This window comes from Kickxella alabastrina (assembly GCF_025024165.1).
Source record: "Kickxella alabastrina strain RSA 675 chromosome Unknown BX661scaffold_3, whole genome shotgun sequence".
Taxonomy (NCBI): domain Eukaryota; kingdom Fungi; phylum Kickxellomycota; class Kickxellomycetes; order Kickxellales; family Kickxellaceae; genus Kickxella; species Kickxella alabastrina.
In genome coordinates this window covers 773,412-792,633 of record NW_026251474.1, presented here as the reverse complement: position 1 = coordinate 792,633, position 19,222 = coordinate 773,412, and the positions used below count along the sequence as shown (strand labels likewise).

The following is a 19,222-nucleotide window of genomic DNA, read 5'->3' as shown; positions in this document are numbered from 1 at the left end:
CTACCTGTACAAGGCTGGCACACAGCCGCTGGCCGATCGCCTGGCCGCCGAGCAGGTTCTCGAGTGGGAGGAGAAGACGCTGAGTCTGCTGCCGTGGACAAGGACATTGACCTTGTTCTGTCCGCTGTTGAGGCCAAGATTGGCCAGCTGAGCACTACCACCACCACAGTGAGCGCCATTGACGCCGTTATTTTTGGCGCGCTTTACTACGCCGTCTCGAACGCAAAGGCCGCTGTGCTCTCCAAATACGTCGACATCCAGCAGTGGTTTGCCCAGAAGAGCGCCGTTCCTGCTGTCGCGGCCGCCCTGCCGATATACACTGCCAATGTGAGTCATCACCATACAATACTGCTGCAAACCCCTTTCTTGTGACTTTGACTGTGACTGTGCCTGTAGTTGCTGTTATTTTATGTTATGCTGGGCTGTACTTCATTGTTTTTTATTTTGCTCGACTCTGCCACACTGCATTTCTCGATTTCACCTGAAGACGGAGCGATTGCGACATCACATGCGAGCGTGCATGCATGCATACTCGCCCAAAACAACTGGAACGATTGCTGATCTTGTTTTTTGTCTGTGCTGGTTTCCCCGCTTGGATAGGTCGTCAAGGTGTTGGTGCGCGAGGACCCGACCGTGGAGAACCGCAAGGTGCGCGAGGACATTGCCTACGTGTTCGACCAGTCAAAGGTTGTGCTTCCCGAGCCGGAGCCAAAAACGTGCTGATCACATCCGCCCTGCCCTATGTAAACAATGTGCCCCACCTGGGCAACGTCATCGGCTCGACACTGTCCGCCGACGCCTTTGCGCGGTACTCGCGTGTGCGCGGAAACAACACGCTGTACATCTGCGGCACTGACGAGTACGGAACCGCGACCGAGACCAAGGCCCTCGAGGAGGGCATCTCGTGCCGCGAGCTGTGCGACAAGTACCACGCTATTCACAAGCAGGTCTACAACTGGTTCGACCTGTCGTTCAATTACTTTGGCCGCTCGTCGACAGAGAAGCAGACTGAGATTGTGCAGAATGTCTTCCTCAAGTGCTACGAGAACGGCGTGATCTCAGAGAGAGAGGTAACCCAGCTGTACTGCGAGTCGTGCAGCCGCTTCCTGGCCGACCGCTATGTCGAGGGCATCTGCCCGGTGTGCCGCTTCGAAGACGCGCGCGGTGACCAGTGCGACTCGTGCGGCTCACTCATCAACGCCGCCGAGCTCATCGAGCCCCGCTGCAAGCTCGATGGCAACCGCCCGGTGCTGCGCGACTCGAAGCACCTGTTCCTGGACCTGGACGGGCTGCAGCCGCAGTGCGAAGCGTTTGTTGCAAAGGCGTCTAGCGAGGGCAAGTGGTCGTCAAACGGAGTGGCCATCACGCAGAACTGGCTGCGCGAGGGCCTGCGCCCGCGCAGCATCACGCGCGACCTCAAGTGGGGCGTGCCGGTGCCGCTTGCCGGCTATGAGGACAAGGTCTTCTACGTGTGGTTCGACGCGTGCATCGGCTACCCGTCGATCACCGCCAACTACACGCCCGAGTGGGAGCGCTGGTGGAAGAACCCCGACAACGTCAAGCTGTACCAGTTTATGGGCAAGGACAACGTTCCTTTCCACACTGTCATCTTCCCGTCGACCGAGTTTGGCACTGGCGAACCCTGGACCATGCTGCACCACATCTCCACGTGCGACTACCTCAACTATGAGTCAGGCAAGTTCTCCAAGTCGCGCGGTGTCGGCGTCTTCGGCAACAACGCGCAGGACACCGGTGTGCCGCCGGATGTCTGGCGCTACTTCCTGCTGTCCAACCGCCCCGAGACCTCAGACACCATCTTCACGTGGAGCGACTTTGTCGCGCGCAATAACACCGAGCTGCTGGCCAATATCGGAAACTTCTGCAATCGCGTCATCAAGTTCCTCGACGGCAACACCAAGTACGCCGGCGTGCTGCCGGCCGCCGATGCCGCGCTGATTGCGCCGGGCGCCGACACCATCGACCGCCGCCTCATCGACGACGTCAACGAGCTGCTTGCACACTACATCGAGCGCATGGACGGCGTGCACCTCAAGGCCGGTCTACGCACAGTCATGGAGATCTCGTCGCGCGGCAACCAGTACCTGCAGGAGGCCAAGCTCGACAATACTCTGTTCAGCGAGAACCGCGCTCAGTGCGACACCGTGCTGGCGTGGCCACCAACCTTATTTATCTGCTCAGCGTGCTGCTCCACCCCTTCATGCCTGCCACGTCGACCAGTATCGCCCGCCAGCTCAATGCGCCGGAGCGCCTGCTGACCGAGACCTTCGAGCTTGAGCTGCAGCCCGGACACGTCATTGGAAAGGCCGAGTACCTGTTCACCCGCATCGATGAGAAGAAGATCGACGAGTGGCGCCTCAAGTATGGCGGCAAGCAGGTCAAGTCGAGGAGGAGGCCGAGAAGCCCAAGTCCAAGAAGGAGAAGTCCAAGGCCAGAGCCAGGGCCAAGGTCGACGTTGGGGCCGTTCTGCTGCTGCCAACTGAAAGGCCTGGGATCTGTGAAAAAAGTGGACTTGCATGTAGCTCACGTGCAGCTGACCCTTAGCCATTGCAGAACTGGAATCAGTGCCTACAATTTTTTGCATTCGCACTAACGGCTCGCCTTGAAGCGCACAGACCAACACACCTTTTCTTATAGCCTGTTTTTTATTATATTTTATATTTAATACCACACTTCACACATACTCAAACCTGAAAGCGATGGCCCAAGCAGCGACCAAGAAAACTGTGCTCTATTGCGGCGTGTGCACCCTGCCGCCAGAGTACTGCGAGTTCTCGGCCTCGCGCAAGGCGTGTGAGCAGTGGCTCGGCGAAACGCACCCCGAAGAGTACATGCGGCTGTACAGTGACGAGGCACTGACGGACAAGATGGCGATGACGACGCTGAGCGATGACAAGGTTGCCAAGGAGGCGGCCAAGATGGAAAAGGCCATAACGAAGGAGGAGGCGCGCATGGCGCGGGATCTGGTGAAGAAGAATTCGTCCAGGGTCGTGATCAAGCGCGTCGAGCGCAACAAGCGCAAGTGCGTGACCAGCATCTTCGGGCTCGACGTCTTTGGCGTTGACCTCAAGAAAACCGCAAAGATGTTTGCCAACCACTTTGCGTGCGGTGGATCCGTGGCCAAGAACCCACAGGGCCTGGACGAGATACTGGTTCAGGGCGACTTTTCAGAGAAGATATTGCAGCTGATCCTCAAGGACCACCCAGAGGTTCCAGAAGCGAACATTGATCTGACTGAGGAGAAGAAGCCCAAGAAAATGGCGCCATAGAAAGTCAAGTTTTTTTAAATAATAGACCGATCTCATTGCATTGTGGACCGGCTTTGTTCAGACTTGGCATAATCAGAATGAATCAGAGCAGCACAGAACAAAACAGACCGAGATAAATAACATAATTATTTTTGTATTTCAGAATAAAACAAAACAAGTTGTGACTGTGTCCTCACTCACTTCTGGGTGCCGTTCAGCCAGTTCGAGTTGTTGGCGAATGCCGCCTCGACGTCAGCCATGTCGTCGGTGCCGCCCAAGAAAATGGGGCAGCGGTCGTGGATGTGCTTGGGTACCAGGTCGAGCACGCGCTCGATGCCGTGATGGCTCTGCCACCGGCCTGCTCGATAATAAAGGCCATGGGGAACGACTCGTACAAGATCGCAGCTTGCCCGAGCGCGACTTGCGGTCGCTGGGGTAGGCAAAGACACCGCCGTACAGCAGCGTGCGGTGGACGTCGGCAACCATCGAACCAATATAGCGCGCTGAGTAAGGCTTGAGCCCGCTCTCGGGCGACGGGAACTTCAAGCTGTCAAAGTACGCCTTTGTCGCGTCGTCCCAGTACAGCGAGTTGCCTTCGTTGACCGAGTAGATCTTTCCTCTCGAAGGGATGCGAATCTACACAAAAAATAAAAATGGCATTTTGGCAGAGCACAAGAAAAAATAAGGAGCGGGCAATCAGCTTTCATATGCTAAATTATAACGCTGCAGATAAAGCCACGATCAGCGACCAGTGTTTGCATCAAACTTACATTGGGATGCGTCAGGATAAACTCGCCAAGTGCTGGGTCCAGAGTGAAGCCCTCGACGCTGTTATTGCCGAACGTCAGCACCATGTTGCACGAGGAGCCATACATGCAGTACCCGCCAGCGACAATCTCGGAGCCGGGAACCAGGATCTCATCGACCGTAGCCTGGGGGCCGGAAGGCAGGCGCCAGATGCCAAAAATGGTTCCAACGTTGACACCGGCGTCGATGTTGCTGCTGCCGTCAAGCGGATCAAAGGTGATGCAGTACTTGCCGCGCAGCTCCTCTGGCACCACGACAATGTCGTCAACCTCCTCGGAGACCATGAACGCAAACTTGCCCGACGACATCATCGCGTTGACAAACATCTCGTTTGACAGCACGTCCAGCTTCTTCTGGTCCTCACCCTGCACGTTGGTGTTGCCGGCGAGCCCGACAGGTTGACTAGCCGCGCCTTGCGTACGCACGACTCGACGAACTTGCATCCGACCTGCACGCCGTTCATAGCGATGGTCAGGTCGCCAGTGGCCTCGGGGTGCTTGCGCTGCTGTTCAAGCATGTAGCGCGTCAGCGTCATGATGTTGGTCTTGTGGTGGTCAGTCATTGTGTCTGTATTTATGTCTGGGTTTGGGTTTAATGGTGTATATACACGGGATATTACAGATGCTACAGAGTACTTGAGCGGTAAAAGAATATTTGCGAATAATTGATAAGAGTTGAGAAGAGCAAGCCGCAAAAGCCGCGGTGGCCGCTCTGCTCCTGGCCTAGCCTTTTATAGCCTGTGGAAGTGTGTTGCTTTTTCTTTCTGCTTGCAGAAGCAGAAGCAGCAGCAGCAATAACAGCTGACTAGCAAAAGTTTGTGGCCAGCTGACTGGGGGACGCAAAGTCCCGAGCAAGACCTCAAGGAGTGTACTGAATGGCAATGGGTGGCTGTGGAAGCGACAATGGCTACAGCAATGGATACAGCAATGGCGACGGAGATTGCCGCCGAGGAGGCAAGTGCGCTCTTATCTGCGCAACTGAAACAGCGTGTCTATCTTCGCGATCGCCACCCCTTCTTTCCTTTCTTCCACGCTTTTACATAGCGGCGCGCCCGGCCATCTTCGGCGCGTGCAGGACTAGGGCGGCGGGCCAGCAATCCCCTCGAATAGAGTGGGCGCCGGACAGCAGTGCCCGAGCGTGGGGATAAAAAAGAGCGATGCCAAAGCTGGAATTTTCCAGCGAAAGTGGTCCCTGCACCTTCGCTGCAGCCAACTGCAGCCGTTCCCACCATTATCACCTCGTGACCCATGATGCTATTGCGCTGATCGATTACGCTGAGATTTGATCGCGCGTGTTGCTGTGATTTGGATCAGCTGCGGGCTTTTACTTTTTTTTCTGCGCCCCAAAGAAAAAATATCCCGTCTGCTGCTGCGTTCGCCATCAGCGCAAGCAAATTACAGCTGTCTCTTTTCACGTTTGGTTCCTCAATTTGAATATCTGTGCTGTGTAAAACTATTATCGCTTTGGGAACTCACGTACACATACCTTCTATTTATTTACTCCTCCTCACTCACTCACTCAATTCAGCACGCTCGTTCGCCCCTGCAAGCAGACCGACAGACATAATATATATATACACTACACTAAAATGGGAAGAGCACCAAAGCGCACATTCAAGGACCGCTCCAGCCCGCTGTCCGCCCGGGCAGTCGAAGGTGCCGCAACACGCGTCGAGAGCAAGGAGGAGGTGCCTGCGCTGCTGAAAAAGCTTGTCTCCAGCGATGCCAACGACAGAGTGTGGGCCGCTGCCAGTGCTAGCAATTTGCTCATGTCCGACGACCCGCAGGTCCGCCGCATGCTACTCTCCAACAACATTATTGCCGCGCTGATCGAGCGGCTCTCAGACTCGGTTCCCGACGTTGTCATCCAGGCGACCGGCGCCCTGCACAATCTTGTCGCCGCTGACCAGGGCGCTGCCGAGGAAATCACACGCAAAAACATATTTGCCGCTATCCAAAGCCTGATCCCACGCCTAGCCAAATCAATCGACGATATTATCAAGGATAACGAGGATGGCAAGAAGCTTGACAGCAACGACCGTAAGGCCGTGTTCCTCACAACGACAACCTAATATCTATACTGTGGGTGCTGTGCGAGACCGTGCCCTCTAGCCTCAAGCAGATCAACGACATGGCGCTGATTCCGTTCCTGGTCTCGTTCTTCAACGTTATCGGCAAGTTGCCGCCATCGCTGATCCAGACCGCCGGCCAGTTCCTCTATACGCTGGCCGACGACAACGTGCACGCCAAGCGTGCCCTGGTCGCACAGCCCAACGCTATCCAGAACCTGATGAAGGTTGCCACAACCCAGCAGAGCTTTGAGCTTGTGTCCAACGAAGACGTAGCTGTCATCCGCATTCTGGCAGGCGGTATTCTCTGCAATGTCAAGTTTGTCATTTTCGCGCAGCTCGAAAAGACTTATCAGTACCGCCCAGGAGGGATCCCCGCCGATGAAACCAAGCCCTGGGACGACCTTTCGAGAACCCTTCTCCAGTAATTTCTGAATATGTCACGTTTGACATCCATGCCGCCGCTGCCCATGCCGCTGCCTCGTCAGGGCGATTTCCACGTCGCGCGCCGAGGCTGTGGCCAACGGCACTGAGACTGTCAGCTCAACAAAGCAAGAGTCTGAGTTGGACCAGCTCAACACGCGGATGAGCTATGTGCAGCTGGCGCTCGAGCTTGCTGCAAACATTTTCACCGAAGAAGGAGCGACAGAGGCCGATGAGGCTGTTTCGGAAAAGAAGGCCATAATGCTGTAATGCCAAGGCGAATACTCCAAAGGCTGCGGACGAGGACCACGAGATGGCTGGCGATAATGACGACGAAGAAGAGCATGATGCCGACGAAGAGTACGCCTCGGCGGCCAGTGGCGACGAGAACGACAGCGACTTTGAGGATGAGGACCAAAACGACTTTGATGAGGACGATATGGAGGAGCTGCTGGCCGATGAGAGGACGATCGCGAAGGAGGCCGATGAAACCATTCAGCACTCGATTCTCGGCATGTTCCTGAACGTAATTGTTCCCTCGCTGAGGCTCTTGGCAGAGCCCACCAAGATGTCGACCCTGGAAACAGCCATCAAGGAGTGCTCGGTATCGGAGACTGCCGACGAAGCTTCACTCAAGATGATCATCTCGGTGTCAGAGACATTTGCCACCCTGCACGAGCGTGCGCTGGGCTGCTTTAACAACTTCTTGCTGGTTATTGAGGATTCGCTCAAGTCGTGGTTCCGCCTGCACAGCGACAACGTGGCCGCATGGTGGGGCTTCCTGATAGCCGTTGCCGACCACCTGTTTGGCGTCGAGAGCGCCCCGGCAGAGCACTCTGCCACTGACCAGCGACTTCGCTTTGTCATCCTGGAGCCTGTGGTTGGCTGCATGTGGACCCTTGCCCGCAGCGTCGGTGGCAACGTGCCAGTCACGCCTGAGCAGATTGAGGGCCTGATCCACGTCTGCGAGGCCGCTCCCAGTGCAGAGATCCGCGTCAAGGCCGTAGGCGTCATCGGCAACGTTGCGCGCCGCCAGCCCGGCCACATTGACGCGAACAAGCGCATCGGTAACTACCTCTTGGAGCATATAATTTCCAAGCCGCTGCTGGCATTTGCGTCCTCCAATGGCAACCGCGAGGCCTCGTCTCTGCTAACAGACTCTGACGTTGAGCCCATTGTCGAGGCACTGGATCTGTTCTATGATATCTACAGCGATGCGGACTACGACTACGACGGGCCGGTATTTGTCACAGGCGACTTCCTGTCCAAGCTGCGCCAGATGTGCGTGCCCATGCGCAAGCTGTCTAAGAGCGTCGACCGCCGGAAGAACCGCAGCCTGCGCGACCGCAGCGACCTTGCCCATGAGAATTTGCGCGCCTTTATTGACTACAAGACATCCGAGCGCAAGGGCCGCTAACTAGTAATGAAAATTTGTAGCGTGTTTATTTATTTTTACATTTTTAACCTCCAAAAAAATAAGAACTTTAGAACCTTTCACCCATGCAATTGTAGTGCCAATACAGTGCAAATGAAAAAAACATTTGGCAACTACATGGCCGCGCGCACCGGCTCAAGGCGGTACTTTAGCTCCTTGCCTGCCTTGGTCTCGGGCATCCATTTGTCAAATAGTGTAACCAGCCGCTGGAGCTCGACGCGCAGGCTGTCGTTCTGCCTGATCTCGGGCTCGTCCCACAGCGTGCGCATAATCCACGGAATGAAGAATGGATTGAGCTTATCGGCTGCGCTAAACGGCCGATACGACATGTGTGTTTGCGCCCCGCTGACGCTTGCGCGGCGCGGTGCGGCTGGCGGCTGGCCGAACCGATGCCCATTGCCGCGCTGGGCACGGACTCTGAGGTCGATATCGATGTCGACGAGGTCGAGTAAAGCAGCCATTTTATGGACAGCTTGTAGACCGCGGGCTCTCCGTAGACGGTTGAGTGGCCGGAGTGGCCCCAGAGCGAGCCGGCCACGACCTCGCTGAGGTGGATGAGCAAATCGTGGTCATAAATGTCCATATTGCGTAGTCGCAGCGCAAACACGATGAGGTTGGTCAGAAAGTCATCCAAGTAGTGGGGCGCATCGATGTACACGGCGCGGTACACGTTTGGATGCGACACTCCCTGCAGTATTGCCGAGTAGAGAGGCACGACCTCGTCGACCCACGAGCCTGTGCATATCAGTCGTACCCCCTTGTGCAAAATAGTGCTAAGTGAGGCCACGTAGCGCTGGCTTTGATAGGAGCTGGGTCCATCAGCTCGAAGAGTTCGCGCGCGGCCTCAGATTCGAGATACCGAATTACCAAATTGTCTTTCAAGTACGGGAATGGGCCATGACTGATCCCCGCCATTGCCAACATGCCGACCCGCTGCCGGCCAGTGTCGACGATGGCCAGCTCTATCAGGCGCTCTAGCAACATTGCCGACACGGGTGTTCCCTGGGAGTGTGTAACGACAAACACGGTATCGGCCGCCTTGAGAATCTCCGCACGCATGCTGCGCTCGGGCATAAACGCATCTGCTATCACCACTGACTGCTTGCCTGTAGGGTTGCTGCTGCTATCGGCTGCGACGGCCTCTTTGGCTGCTGTAGTGACTGCAATCGACTTGCGCTTCCCCTTGCTGCTGGCCGCTGCGGTTGCTGACAAACTGATAATATCCGACGCCGCGCGGCTTTCGCTGCGAGCGGGCGCGTTTTCTGGGTGGGACTTGTCGGCCGGTTCGTCGGTGTCGGTTATTTGGGAGAGTAGCAGCTCGACGCGATCCTCAATCCGGCCCTCGCCAACTAGTGGAAACAATGTAATCTCCTCGTCGTCAATTTCGACGCCATGGCTCTCGAGAAGATAGGATTTCAGCGCGTCTCGCATCATCAGACAGAACTTTTCCGACTTGCCCGTGGGCTCTCCAGCGATCATCTGCACCATGCGTATCGGGAACCAGCCGTGCACGCCGATAACGCGATGCGACCGAGGCTTTTGGCGCCCTCATCCATTGACTCCCTAATCTGCCCGCTGGTCAACTGCTCTCCACCGTTGTCGCTGGTGATTCCGCTCTGTCCTAATGTATCGGCGCTGGTCTTTCCTCGCACTATTGTGCGCGCCCAATCCGGCGCCATATCGACAAACAACTCGAACACCGACTTTCCAATCGTGCGCAGGCGCTTGTGCAGCGGCCTTCCTCCTTGTAAATTGTCGTGTCACGGGCATCACCATTACTGCTACTGCTGCTTTTACTACTGCTGTTGCTGCTGCTGGATGTGCTACATCTACTTTGTGCTGGCGGTTCAGAGGCGGTCGGGGCTACATTGCTAGCAGCTAGGATCTGTCTCCAATATCGAGATCGGGCAATAGCATGTTGCCTTGCGGATGCGGATTGTGGCTGCGAGAATCGAGAACATCGGCGTTCGGAGAGCTCTGCCCGTTCTTTGGGCTAATAGAGTTGACTTACTGGCGCCAGTTCCGGCGACTGACAGTGAGTGAAGAGTGTCCACAGCATTGGGTGAGGTGGCCCGACTTCTGAATTTGCATTATTCTCGCTCAACTGGATACTCCTGCGACCATCCAAAGCGCTTACACTCTCGGCTACATTGGAATTGGTTGCATCCCTGTGAGTACCCAACCATCCGCGGAACCAACCAGTGCTAGTGCTGGCGGCTTTTCTGGTTCAGTAGCAATACCAACAGCCGTACGTGCTCTGTTTCAGCGTTTAAATTTCCATCGGCAGCATTGGGGCTGTTGTCAACCGCCTCACGAGAGAGTACGCCCTGCTGCGCGGCAACAGACGAGCCCAAGCTTTCATCCGCTACATCAATGACCGTCGACCCTGTGCTGGTAGCAATATCCTCTGCGGCATTTGGCGCGTCGGGAGAAATCGCCGAATCGATGCTAGCGCTGGGATGGATGCAGGCGCAGAATCGACTTTTGGGGCTGCGGGTTGCTTAGACTTGATGTCGCGCAGGCGGTCGACAGCAGCCTTGTGTGCGACGGGCTCAGAGTCCACTTGCTTTTGCCCTGCGTTGCTCGATGAGCGCAGCGTCAGCCATGCTAGATTTGACCACATCGACACGCTTTGATCGGGAAGACTGTCGGGTTGCTTCTGCTGATGCTGATGCTGATGCTGCTGGGCCTCATCAAAGCCGACGACGACGTCATGAGTTGTAATCACCGCACTGACTGGCTCAACGACTGGTTTGACACTAGGCCGTGGCGAGCGGCACTAGTCCTTGGCGTCAGCTGCTCGGCAGATGATGTGGTATCAGTTGCTGTATGTTGCTGTCTTTGCACTCGTCGCTGCTGGAAGTGCTTGTGTTCTTTGTCGGCGCTGTGTCGGAGGCAAGTATTGAACCTACAGCGACTATTGAGGCGGCATCGTTTGGCTTTGTGGGAGCGGCAGCAACAGCGGTTGATTGATATTGCTGCTGCGAACGCTGGTACTGATTCTGATTCTGACGCTGATGCCGATGCCGACGCTGAGTCTGATGTTGATGTGGATAGTGTGGATGCAGTGCCGTCATTGTCAGTAGTGCTGCTAGGCGCTTCGCTGGGCATGTCTCGGGTAGCTAGCGGTCGCAGCATATTGAGCACGTTCTTGCGTCCAGACATGGATGCGGGCACACCATAAAAGCTGACAGGGCGCGACCGTGACCGCACCCGCGATGACCCTGGCTGCTGAGACTGAGCTTGTGTTTGAGCCTGAGCCTGAGCCTGAGCCTGAGCCTGCGCGACCACCTTTCCGCGAGCCTCGATTGGGCGCGCACCTCCTGTAAATGTGGTGGCGACCTGTGGCTGGCTCCGCGAAACCATGTTGTCGAAAAAACCGTCTCCAAACAACATGCTGCTTCTAGCACTCGAGCGGATCGATGCCGCCCTCGCCGAGTTGGTGGCATTGCGAGAACTGTGGTCCTGCGGTTTTTCGGCCCCAGATTCTTCAGAAAAAAATGCAGCTGCAGACATTGGCATCGGCGGCGATGACGGAGATGATGATGGCGATGTCTGGCCCAAAGTGCTGCTGCGGCGCGGGCCACTCCATATGAGCGCGTTGGGAGGTGTGTGGTTGGCGTACTGCCGTGATTGCCGGTGTAGGTCGTCTTCGCTGCGGACCGACCAGCTCCGGGGACGGCCCTTCTCGTAGTCAAACAGCTCTGGCATAATATTGGACGACAGGTCGGGCGTCGAGGCCGTATGCGCTGTTGACGGCGTCATTTGTAGCAGCGACATCCGCTTTTTTTGTGCAGCGCTTGCCGGCGCGGCTGAATTTGGGCCAACCATTTGAATTCTCCGAAAATGTCAATAAAAACACACCGTGTAGTGTGAGGTGGCCTAGGCTCCTACGTATTGTTGAACAAAGGGCGATTGCGGAAAAATACAGCGATGCGATCGGACAACAAAAGGAGCGTCTATTTGAGGTGGCAGCTGTCGATGAACAAATCTGAACGATAAAATATTTAAAGTTGAAAAAAGCGAACAAAGGCAAAGAAAGAAAAAAGTGAAGAAAAGAAAGATAAAAGTAGCAGTTCGAGCGCACAGTGCGGTGACTATGTTATGCTGTGCAATGCAGAGAGGAAAGGAAAATGAGTGGAGTGGGGCGACAGCAGGCTGCAAGGCAAGACTGTGGAAAGAGTGGGAGTGCGCAAAAAAGGGCACGGCGGGCGGTCAAGTGACCGCGGTCGTTTTCAAAATGTCTGAGCTGGCGTTTTCTGAATGCATGCGAATCGGGGCAGTTTTCACCGCCCTTTTGAGTTTGGCTGCGTGCATGCATAACTCCCAGCACCAAGGGGGGCGCATAGGCGCAGATATGCAAGGTAACGCGCCCGTGCGCCTGGAGTTAAGCACTGGCCCTTGCACTGAGTTAAGCACTGGCCCCGGCCCTTGCTCTGTATTCAAAGTTGCCTCTAATTTCCACTGGCTGGAGGCTGGCTGGAGGGCTGGCTGGCCACCGGAGTCATTCGAGATCAAAGCCGTGCATGAACTCGTCAGCCGACTGCTCCTGTGCGCCGCTGTGACCATCGCTGCTCCCCGCCTGTACCTCAGAAACAGCGTCAAACCACACGTTTGGACCGTAGCAGATGCACAGCTCCTCGCCTGCACCAATGTCCCGCAGCGCAGTGTACCTGATGAGCGACCGACTCATGTCGCGAGTGAAACCGACATTTTCGTGGCCAAACGCTTCGTGGTTGAACATACTCCCAAGGCCCAGTGCCAGCGCATAGCCACTGTCCTTCCAGCAGTACGTGTAGTGGTCCAGCTGCGTGTGTCTGCCATGGTCCGCGTACTCAGTGCGGCCAAACACCAGCACTGGTGAAATGTTGACCAGGGTGCCGCTGCTGATTGCCTTCCGGGTAAACACGCCTCGGCCCCGCTGCGGATGCATGCGTAGCTCCAGGCACCCAAGAGCGGGGAGCGCAATTGTGTCGTCTGCACTATCATGACGCCGTCGCCCATGTCTTCTACAAGTAAAAAATTATAAAGGAATGATGGTTTCAAACGTCAGTCAGCAAGCAGTAAGCGCGCGCAGTGGTGCAACTCAGAAATAAAAAATAAGAAAAATGGATTGCGTTTCAAAAGGGTGGTCAATCCCTTTGCGCCGGTGCCCCCAGAAAAAAAGCCATAAAGATGGGCGAGCGCCGTTGTGCTGAAAGGAATACTCAAGTATATATAGGTTATTTTTCTAACAGAAACAACAACCAATCAGCTCCATTAGCTCAGCTGGTTAGAGCGCCGTGCTTATAGTGCAACACAAACACTATGTTAGAGTCACGCGGATGTCGCCAGTTCGATCCTGGCATGGAGCATTTTTTTACCTTTTGCCACTCTAAAAATGTTTTGATTGAAAGACGAGTGGATGGATTGCCAGGTGCTTTGTAAGTATATATTTTTTGCTTGAACAAGCGGCGGTGCGAAATAGTTTAAATATAAAATATTTTATTAAAGTCAGATAGTCAGAAAAGTGAAACGCAGAAGAAAAGAAAGAGAAAATACAAATAGCAGAAGCTGGGTTTGGCTGAGCGCGGGCCAGGGCAAGACAAAACAGGACAGGCCAGCGCATGGCGAATGGGAGGAAACAGAGCAGCTCACAGTCCCTTGCTCTGTTGGGGGTAGAGACCGCAAAAAAAATTTTACTATTTTCATCCAGTGTGCGTCAGGGCATCAAGCAGAATATCATTTTCCATGCGCAAACGGCGAATTTTGGTCTTGACCCGCTCAAGCTTCTCCTTGCGAACGTCGACCTGGCTGGCAATGTACCCCAGCTGTGCGTGCAGCATTGCCTCAAGCTTTGCAGACTCAGACTCACTTTTGAGAAGATCAGGGTAGCCTGTGGCTGTGGCTGTAACAGCTGAATCGCCGTTCTGCGCGGCAGCAGAGCTGTTGGCATCACGGCAGTCGTAGTAGCGGTGGTTGGCGTCGCTGTCGTCGCTGCTGTTGTTGTCTGAGGAGCGCTCGTGTTGAATATCGCGCTGCTTGCGCTTGTACTGGTGTCGAGCACCCGCGTCGTTGATGTGAGTAGCCAATCCCAGGGCCATCGAGGAGGCGCCCTTGGCCAAAAAGGCGGTACTGGTGTCGTTGTCGCTTCCAGTGGCCTGAGAATCAGCCTGTGTTACAACTGTGTTTCTGCGACTGCGCATCTTTTGCGTGTGCGTGCCGCCATTGCAAGCAACTGGCCATCTCTCAGCGTCGATGCTTTCGGCCTGCTCTGCAGCTGACATATGCGTATTGATATGCCTTCTCAGGAAATCCGTGCGCTTGTAGACTTTGCCGCAGGCGTCGAAGGGGCACAGAAACGAGCGGCTGCCAGTGTGCTTGACTAAATGTGTAATGAGATGGTATCGGCTGCGCATTGGCGTTGCTTCAAGCGCACACCCCCTCCACTTGCAAGCAAGCGTTTGGCACTGGTCGAGACCGATATGGTCTTTGGAGAGGTGCGCTGCAAGCTGGTGGTAGGAGCTGAAATCGTTGGCGCATGCGCCCCAGGCACACGCCGCGTGTGTATCGACCGGCGGTGTGGCACCAGACATTAGAGCTGTGCCCAGTTCTACCGCATGTGCTGTAGCCACAACCCTGCTGCACTGCCTTCGTCATTGCTTTGCAGCAGCGATTTACGCGCATTTGGAAATTCGTCGTGCTCACTATCCGACGATAACATTATCGCCGCTAAAGTAAATAAATCAACCGTGTTTCGCTGGAGGCGCTGTGTGTGTGTGCGCTTTTGGTATATGCTGCTGCTAGTTGTATGCGTGCAAAATAATGCAGAGCAGAGCAAATTCAATTTGTTTTCGCGACAGCTGGCAGTTGGTAGTCAGCAGCCGGCAGTTGGTAGGCGGGTGGGTGGAACGAATGGCTATGACAATATAGCAGCTTGTCGCTGAGGAGGGAGGGCGAGGAATTGCGAAATAAATATAAATAATAAATAACAGACAAACAGCGAACAAGCAAAAGCAAAAGCAAAAGCGAACAAGTATTTTTGATTTTTGATTTCCAAAAAAAAGAAGAAAAAAGCAGAGCAGAGCAAATCAGTTCAGGATATGCGCTCAATGTGACGACACCGTAGACAAAAGAATTGAGATCAATCTATAAAACAAAAAATGCCACAAAACCGCCTAATTCCGATTCGACTGATACAATAAAAGGCACGTGCGTTTTGTTCATCGCCCTTGGCGGTGGTCAAATTTAAAGTTCAATGGTCGATGGTCGACGGTCAATGGCTAATGTTAAATGGTCAACTCGACAATATTGACGCCTTTGTTGTGCTCATGTGCGACAGTGCAATGGACCAGCTCTACCAATTATATTCACGACAATGTCGGGATTCCAAAACTCTGGCGATGGATCCGACAAGGCACAAGATGAGCCATGGAGGCGCGACTGCGACACAGCACAGCACAGTACATCAAATTGATTCGAATCCATCTATAGTAGAGTTTGCCCGTGTGCAGCCGGGTATTTGTCTCAAATCGTTTATTTTTACAGCGAGACATGTGCCGAATCGTATTCCATTGATATGCACTCAGGGCACCGCATTGCTCAAATTTCAATTATACTAAATACAGTGGATCTGGATAGCATGGCTTGCTCATGCGCTAAGCTGTTCGGCTAAAGCAGCGTTGATCTCATTGTTCGCTCCAGCTTCGACTTTTGGCGCCAGATTTGCGCGTGTGTCGAAATAAATTTATGCAGCCCCGATTTTGTTTATATCTGTCTGTCTCTGTTTTTAACATAGCAATGTCAACAATGTAAATGGCGCTGCTAGCTTGGTGGCTTTGAACACGGAAAGTCTGTGTGCCTTGCTCTCCTCTTCCCAAAGTGCAACACGAGGGAGGCGCTTTCTTCCCAGCGTCCCACTTCGTGGCTCTGGCGTCGCGCAGCAATGTGGGCAGACAGCGTAAAGCTGAAAATGAAAGGGGGTTGCGGCGAGCGGGGGAGAAGGAGAAGGAGGAATGCGAGGCGCATTGTTGTGTTTGGCGCTCGTTTGTTTTGGTAATTTGAAAGTTAGGCCTTCCCAGCCGCCGTCCTTATTAAAGCCCGCATATGACAAAAAAGTAAATATTGCTCTGACGTCTTGAGTGTGCTGGGGGGGTACTAAAGGGGGGAGCTGCCAGCATTTCTCTCTGACTAACCAACTCGCTCGTGCACCTGTTAGCGCAGTCTCGGCTCCAGAATAAAGGCGGTACTATACCTCATCACTCTATTTTGTTGTATTTGTGCTGCACTCCACTCAGCGCAAGGACAACCTGCTTTTTTGACCTCGGCTGGTGTTGATACCTCATAATGCAAGCCCACTAGCAATTTCTCCCTCTTTATTTTGCATGCATACATTACTTTATTCGAGCGCTTGGTCTAAACAATGCTGGAATCGGCAGCCGAAATTAATTGGCCCCCAACCCCCAAATTGGAATTTTCTGCCATCGCCAGCATACGTGCTTGGTTCGAGAGGAGGAGAGAGGAATGGGGGGGGGTGAGTAGTGGAGGGGGGAGGTAGTGAGGGTGTCGGAATAAAAAAGCCTTTTTAGTCTTGCCTTGCACGAAATAAATATGAGTGCAGCACTTCGGGTTATGACAATCCAGGTGCGTTGTCCCTGGCCGCAGATTGAGGCAGAACAGGCTGCCTGAATGGATGTATAGACAGCGCTATATGAAAACAAAAGGGTCAAGCGAGCGAGCGAGCGAATGAATGAATGAATGGGTGAGTTAATGAATGGATAATTGATTCAGCGACAGCAAATGAGCCTTCATTTCTGGTCAACACAATCCACGCTAAACACAGCCAGTCCTTTTTAATTTTTTTTGCAATCTGATATCTGTTGTCTGTTGTCTGCGTTCGTGGACCCAAGCCTCGTCTGTTCCATTCTCATTTCCTTATAAAAGACGCAGAGATCCTCCTCCTTTGCCATGCATCTTTTGCTAACCACACCAGACCAATCTTTGTTTTTTTCTCTAAACACTTGGCCATCCTGTCCCTAGCATTCTCTGACCCCTTTTTTTGCTCTTTCCTTTTGAGAAAATATTATGCGTAACACTCAGTAACTCCTCCCTCTTTTTTGATAATCAGCCTATTCTTTGAGCAATATTTATACGCCTTTTACACACATTATCTGACCAACTCCCGCATCTGTTCCAGCAAACGCGGCCACTGGATATCTCTACGTGCCACTATTTATTCGACTTTAACATCCACGAGCCCATATAGCTTATTGTCGACGCTGCTGGTCAACTGTCACCCCAATTTTAACTTTTCTTTGCTGCACTATATTTTAACCATCAACAAACTCACGCGCGCTCTGTGCCCGCCACTTATCGATACTATTTATCCATCACATTTTTATTTTAAAGAATCACCCTTACCCACGCGCTCGGCACTACCGGTCCAAAAAACTGCCACGAATTACTACCCCCCTGCACGCACATAGACACGCACTTATTTTTTAAACTCCTTTTGCAACAAAAAGCACGTACATCTTTCACGCATTACGCCCGCTTTACACTACACGCAACGCTTTTTATTTTTACTCTTATTGCTATTCTCCATATCCGACTGCCAGACGTCAGATTACCTCTTCAATCGCCGCTTCCCCAACCCAACCCAAACCCCAAGCCCAACAATGGACATCAGAGAGATCACGCATACATCGCTGCTGCGCGACAAGCAGCGCACGCATGTCTGCTCGTGGCGCGAGTGTCTGAAGAGCTTCACGCGCAAGTCAGATCTGAAGCGCCACTACCGAATCCATACTAACGAGAAGCCCTACGGCTGCAGCTACGACAACTGCGGCAAACGGTTTGTGCAAAAGTCTGCGCTGACCGTCCATTTGCGCACCCACTCGGGCGAGAAGCCGCACTGCTGCATGGAGCCCAACTGCGGTAAGCGCTTTAGTGACTCGTCATCGCTGGCCCGGCATCGCCACACTCACAGTGGCAAGCGCACCTACCTGTGCGGCTTTGATGGCTGCAACAAGCAATTTTACACAAAGAGCGCCTACAACAGCCACCACCGCGACCACATGGATTCGCTGAAGCACCAGGGACCTCGCTTCCAGACCCCCGAGCTGTCGAGCAGCTGCGACGTGTCTGACATCTCTGCGTCGTCGTCGCCATCGATGTCGCCCGCATCCAGCTGCCCATCGACGCCGTCGATGCAGGTCGTATACGCAGCCAAGTCAGAGTACGAGTCCTGCCCCGCTGCCGATGCAAACAGCGGCGAATACCATTATGTGCACACGCACCACGCCGGCAACTTTGGTAGTGCCGCGCAGAACTATGCCTACGGTAGCGGTAGCGAAGCCAATTGTGTAGATTCAAGTATGGCCAGCATTCTGCGTGGGACGCTCACGTACCCGACATCCACATGCCGCCTGAACCGGTCAAGCACCATGTCTTCGACGGGCTCGAGCCCCGGATTTAGCTACAGCAACAGCAACAGCTCAGCCTCCAGCTCAGCCTCGCCGTCGCTTATTCCGGAACCGCTTCCTCCAATTAATGAGTACCTCGAGGTGCTTTCCAAGGCGGCGTCGCCCAGCTGCCACTCCCCACCATCACCCACGCCCAGCCGCGTTTCTGCCCACCGCAGCATAGCCCCGCGCTGTGGTCTTACTCGGGCGCCACTGCGCCATCGTGTGCGCGCTTTATGCCGTATTAAAAAGATAGCGGTCCGCGTCTCCCCCTTCCATTCTACGCATGGAGCGGGCTCTCTTTGTTGAGTGTTTTCTTTTTTGGAGGTGGCGCGATTCCGCCCAAAATAGCAAGAACAATGGGCGATTCCGTGGCTGGGCTGGACTGGCTGCATTTCTGCCAGGGAGCTCTCCATTCTGCATTTTTCCTTCTCGCCTACTCATTCGCCTTGCCTCGGCCACTGCCTCGGCGGGCATGCGAATACAGCGCGGCACCGGGCATCTTGCTCGCTGTGCCTTTTGATCTGAGTTGCTGACCGTGCGCTGCGACTACCTCGTGCCTCTCAAGCTCTGGTGCCTCTCAATCAAGTGTTTATAATTCCACCAATCCATATGTCATCATCTCTTAGGTGTTCTTTTTTCACCAATAACATCACACCATCACCATCTCGGTTTGCTCACCAAAAATTTAAACATTTTTTGCCAATAATGCACGCAGCACCGAAAAATTCCCAGCCTTTACCATATCACGCTGGCAATAGCAAGAAAAGTTAAATTGCCC

At 54.0% G+C, this 19,222-nt stretch overlaps 7 protein-coding genes and 1 non-coding gene across 8 annotated transcripts; 4 read left to right on the top strand and 4 right to left on the bottom strand.

The window, feature by feature from the left end:
• Positions 1-2,717: 2,717 nt before the first annotated feature.
• BX661DRAFT_140368 (translation initiation factor SUI1) lies at positions 2,718-3,287 on the top strand (the record flags this gene model as incomplete). The annotated part of the gene is made up of 1 exon (XM_051532840.1): positions 2,718-3,287. One exon carries the CDS (start codon positions 2,718-2,720, stop codon positions 3,285-3,287), a length of 570 nt encoding a protein of 189 aa, XP_051394271.1.
• A 176-nt stretch (positions 3,288-3,463) lies between these two features.
• BX661DRAFT_209296 (fructose-1,6-bisphosphatase class 1/Sedoheputulose-1,7-bisphosphatase) lies at positions 3,464-4,758 on the bottom strand (the record flags this gene model as incomplete). The annotated part of the gene is made up of 4 exons (XM_051538694.1): positions 4,499-4,758; positions 4,037-4,475; positions 3,621-3,902; positions 3,464-3,595 (listed from the first exon to the last, which is right to left on the bottom strand). The coding sequence occupies exons 1-4, from the start codon at positions 4,633-4,635 to the stop codon at positions 3,464-3,466; spliced, it is 990 nt and encodes a 329-aa protein (XP_051394270.1). The 5' UTR covers positions 4,636-4,758.
• A 723-nt stretch (positions 4,759-5,481) lies between these two features.
• Positions 5,482-8,018, top strand: BX661DRAFT_177717 (armadillo-type protein). Its single transcript, XM_051534710.1, has 4 exons — positions 5,482-6,120; positions 6,171-6,565; positions 6,630-6,804; positions 6,842-8,018. The coding sequence occupies exons 1-4, from the start codon at positions 5,662-5,664 to the stop codon at positions 7,979-7,981; spliced, it is 2,169 nt and encodes a 722-aa protein (XP_051394269.1). The 5' UTR covers positions 5,482-5,661; the 3' UTR covers positions 7,982-8,018.
• BX661DRAFT_177716 (uncharacterized protein) lies at positions 8,001-11,596 on the bottom strand. The gene is given in 17 exon segments (XM_051534709.1): positions 8,001-8,369; positions 8,387-8,772; positions 8,787-9,546; positions 9,652-9,862; positions 10,034-10,078; positions 10,139-10,144; positions 10,178-10,221; positions 10,240-10,256; positions 10,314-10,354; positions 10,385-10,447; positions 10,733-10,758; positions 10,780-10,883; positions 10,908-10,938; positions 10,960-11,186; positions 11,202-11,278; positions 11,291-11,347; positions 11,363-11,596. The coding sequence occupies 17 exon segments, from the start codon at positions 11,519-11,521 to the stop codon at positions 8,113-8,115; spliced, it is 2,511 nt and encodes an 836-aa protein (XP_051394268.1). The 5' UTR covers positions 11,522-11,596; the 3' UTR covers positions 8,001-8,112.
• Positions 11,597-12,503: 907 nt separating this feature from the next.
• BX661DRAFT_177715 (uncharacterized protein) lies at positions 12,504-13,479 on the bottom strand (the record flags this gene model as incomplete). The annotated part of the gene is given in 3 exon segments (XM_051534708.1): positions 12,504-12,981; positions 13,320-13,354; positions 13,363-13,479. The coding sequence occupies 2 exon segments, from the start codon at positions 13,352-13,354 to the stop codon at positions 12,504-12,506; spliced, it is 513 nt and encodes a 170-aa protein (XP_051394267.1). The 5' UTR covers positions 13,363-13,479.
• On the top strand, positions 13,253-13,353 carry BX661DRAFT_t18. Its single transcript has one exon. It is a non-coding gene; the product is annotated as a tRNA-Ile (tRNA).
• Positions 13,480-13,485: 6 nt separating the features above from the next.
• On the bottom strand, positions 13,486-15,037 carry BX661DRAFT_177713 (uncharacterized protein). The gene is made up of 2 exons (XM_051534707.1): positions 14,627-15,037; positions 13,486-14,603 (listed from the first exon to the last, which is right to left on the bottom strand). The coding sequence occupies exons 1-2, from the start codon at positions 14,700-14,702 to the stop codon at positions 13,687-13,689; spliced, it is 993 nt and encodes a 330-aa protein (XP_051394266.1). The 5' UTR covers positions 14,703-15,037; the 3' UTR covers positions 13,486-13,686.
• Positions 15,038-17,655: 2,618 nt separating this feature from the next.
• Positions 17,656-18,015, top strand: BX661DRAFT_140408 (uncharacterized protein; the record flags this gene model as incomplete). The annotated part of the gene is made up of 1 exon (XM_051532841.1): positions 17,656-18,015. A coding segment is annotated over one exon (360 nt), but the record flags the coding sequence as incomplete, so codon positions are not given.
• Positions 18,016-19,222: the final 1,207 nt, after the last annotated feature.

Bases quoted from the DNA above. Each gene is read 5' to 3' on its own strand.
- BX661DRAFT_177717 (XM_051534710.1), top strand. From the start codon at position 5,662: ATGGGAAGAGCACCAAAGCGCACATTCAAGGACCGCTCCAGCCCGCTG. The intron at 6,121-6,170 runs GTGTTCCTCACA...GTGCTGTGCGAG, and splicing joins ACAGCAACGACCGTAAGGCC to ACCGTGCCCTCTAGCCTCAA. The intron at 6,805-6,841 runs GTTTCGGAAAAG...TGTAATGCCAAG, and splicing joins CGACAGAGGCCGATGAGGCT to GCGAATACTCCAAAGGCTGC.
- BX661DRAFT_177716 (XM_051534709.1), bottom strand. From the start codon at position 11,521: ATGCCAATGTCTGCAGCTGCATTTTTTTCTGAAGAATCTGGGGCCGAA. The intron at 10,884-10,907 runs GTTCAATACTTG...CCTCCGACACAG, and splicing joins CGCCTCAATAGTCGCTGTAG to CGCCGACAAAGAACACAAGC. The intron at 10,355-10,384 runs GTCGACGGTCAT...AGCGGATGAAAG, and splicing joins GATATTGCTACCAGCACAGG to CTTGGGCTCGTCTGTTGCCG.
- BX661DRAFT_177713 (XM_051534707.1), bottom strand. From the start codon at position 14,702: ATGTTATCGTCGGATAGTGAGCACGACGAATTTCCAAATGCGCGTAAA.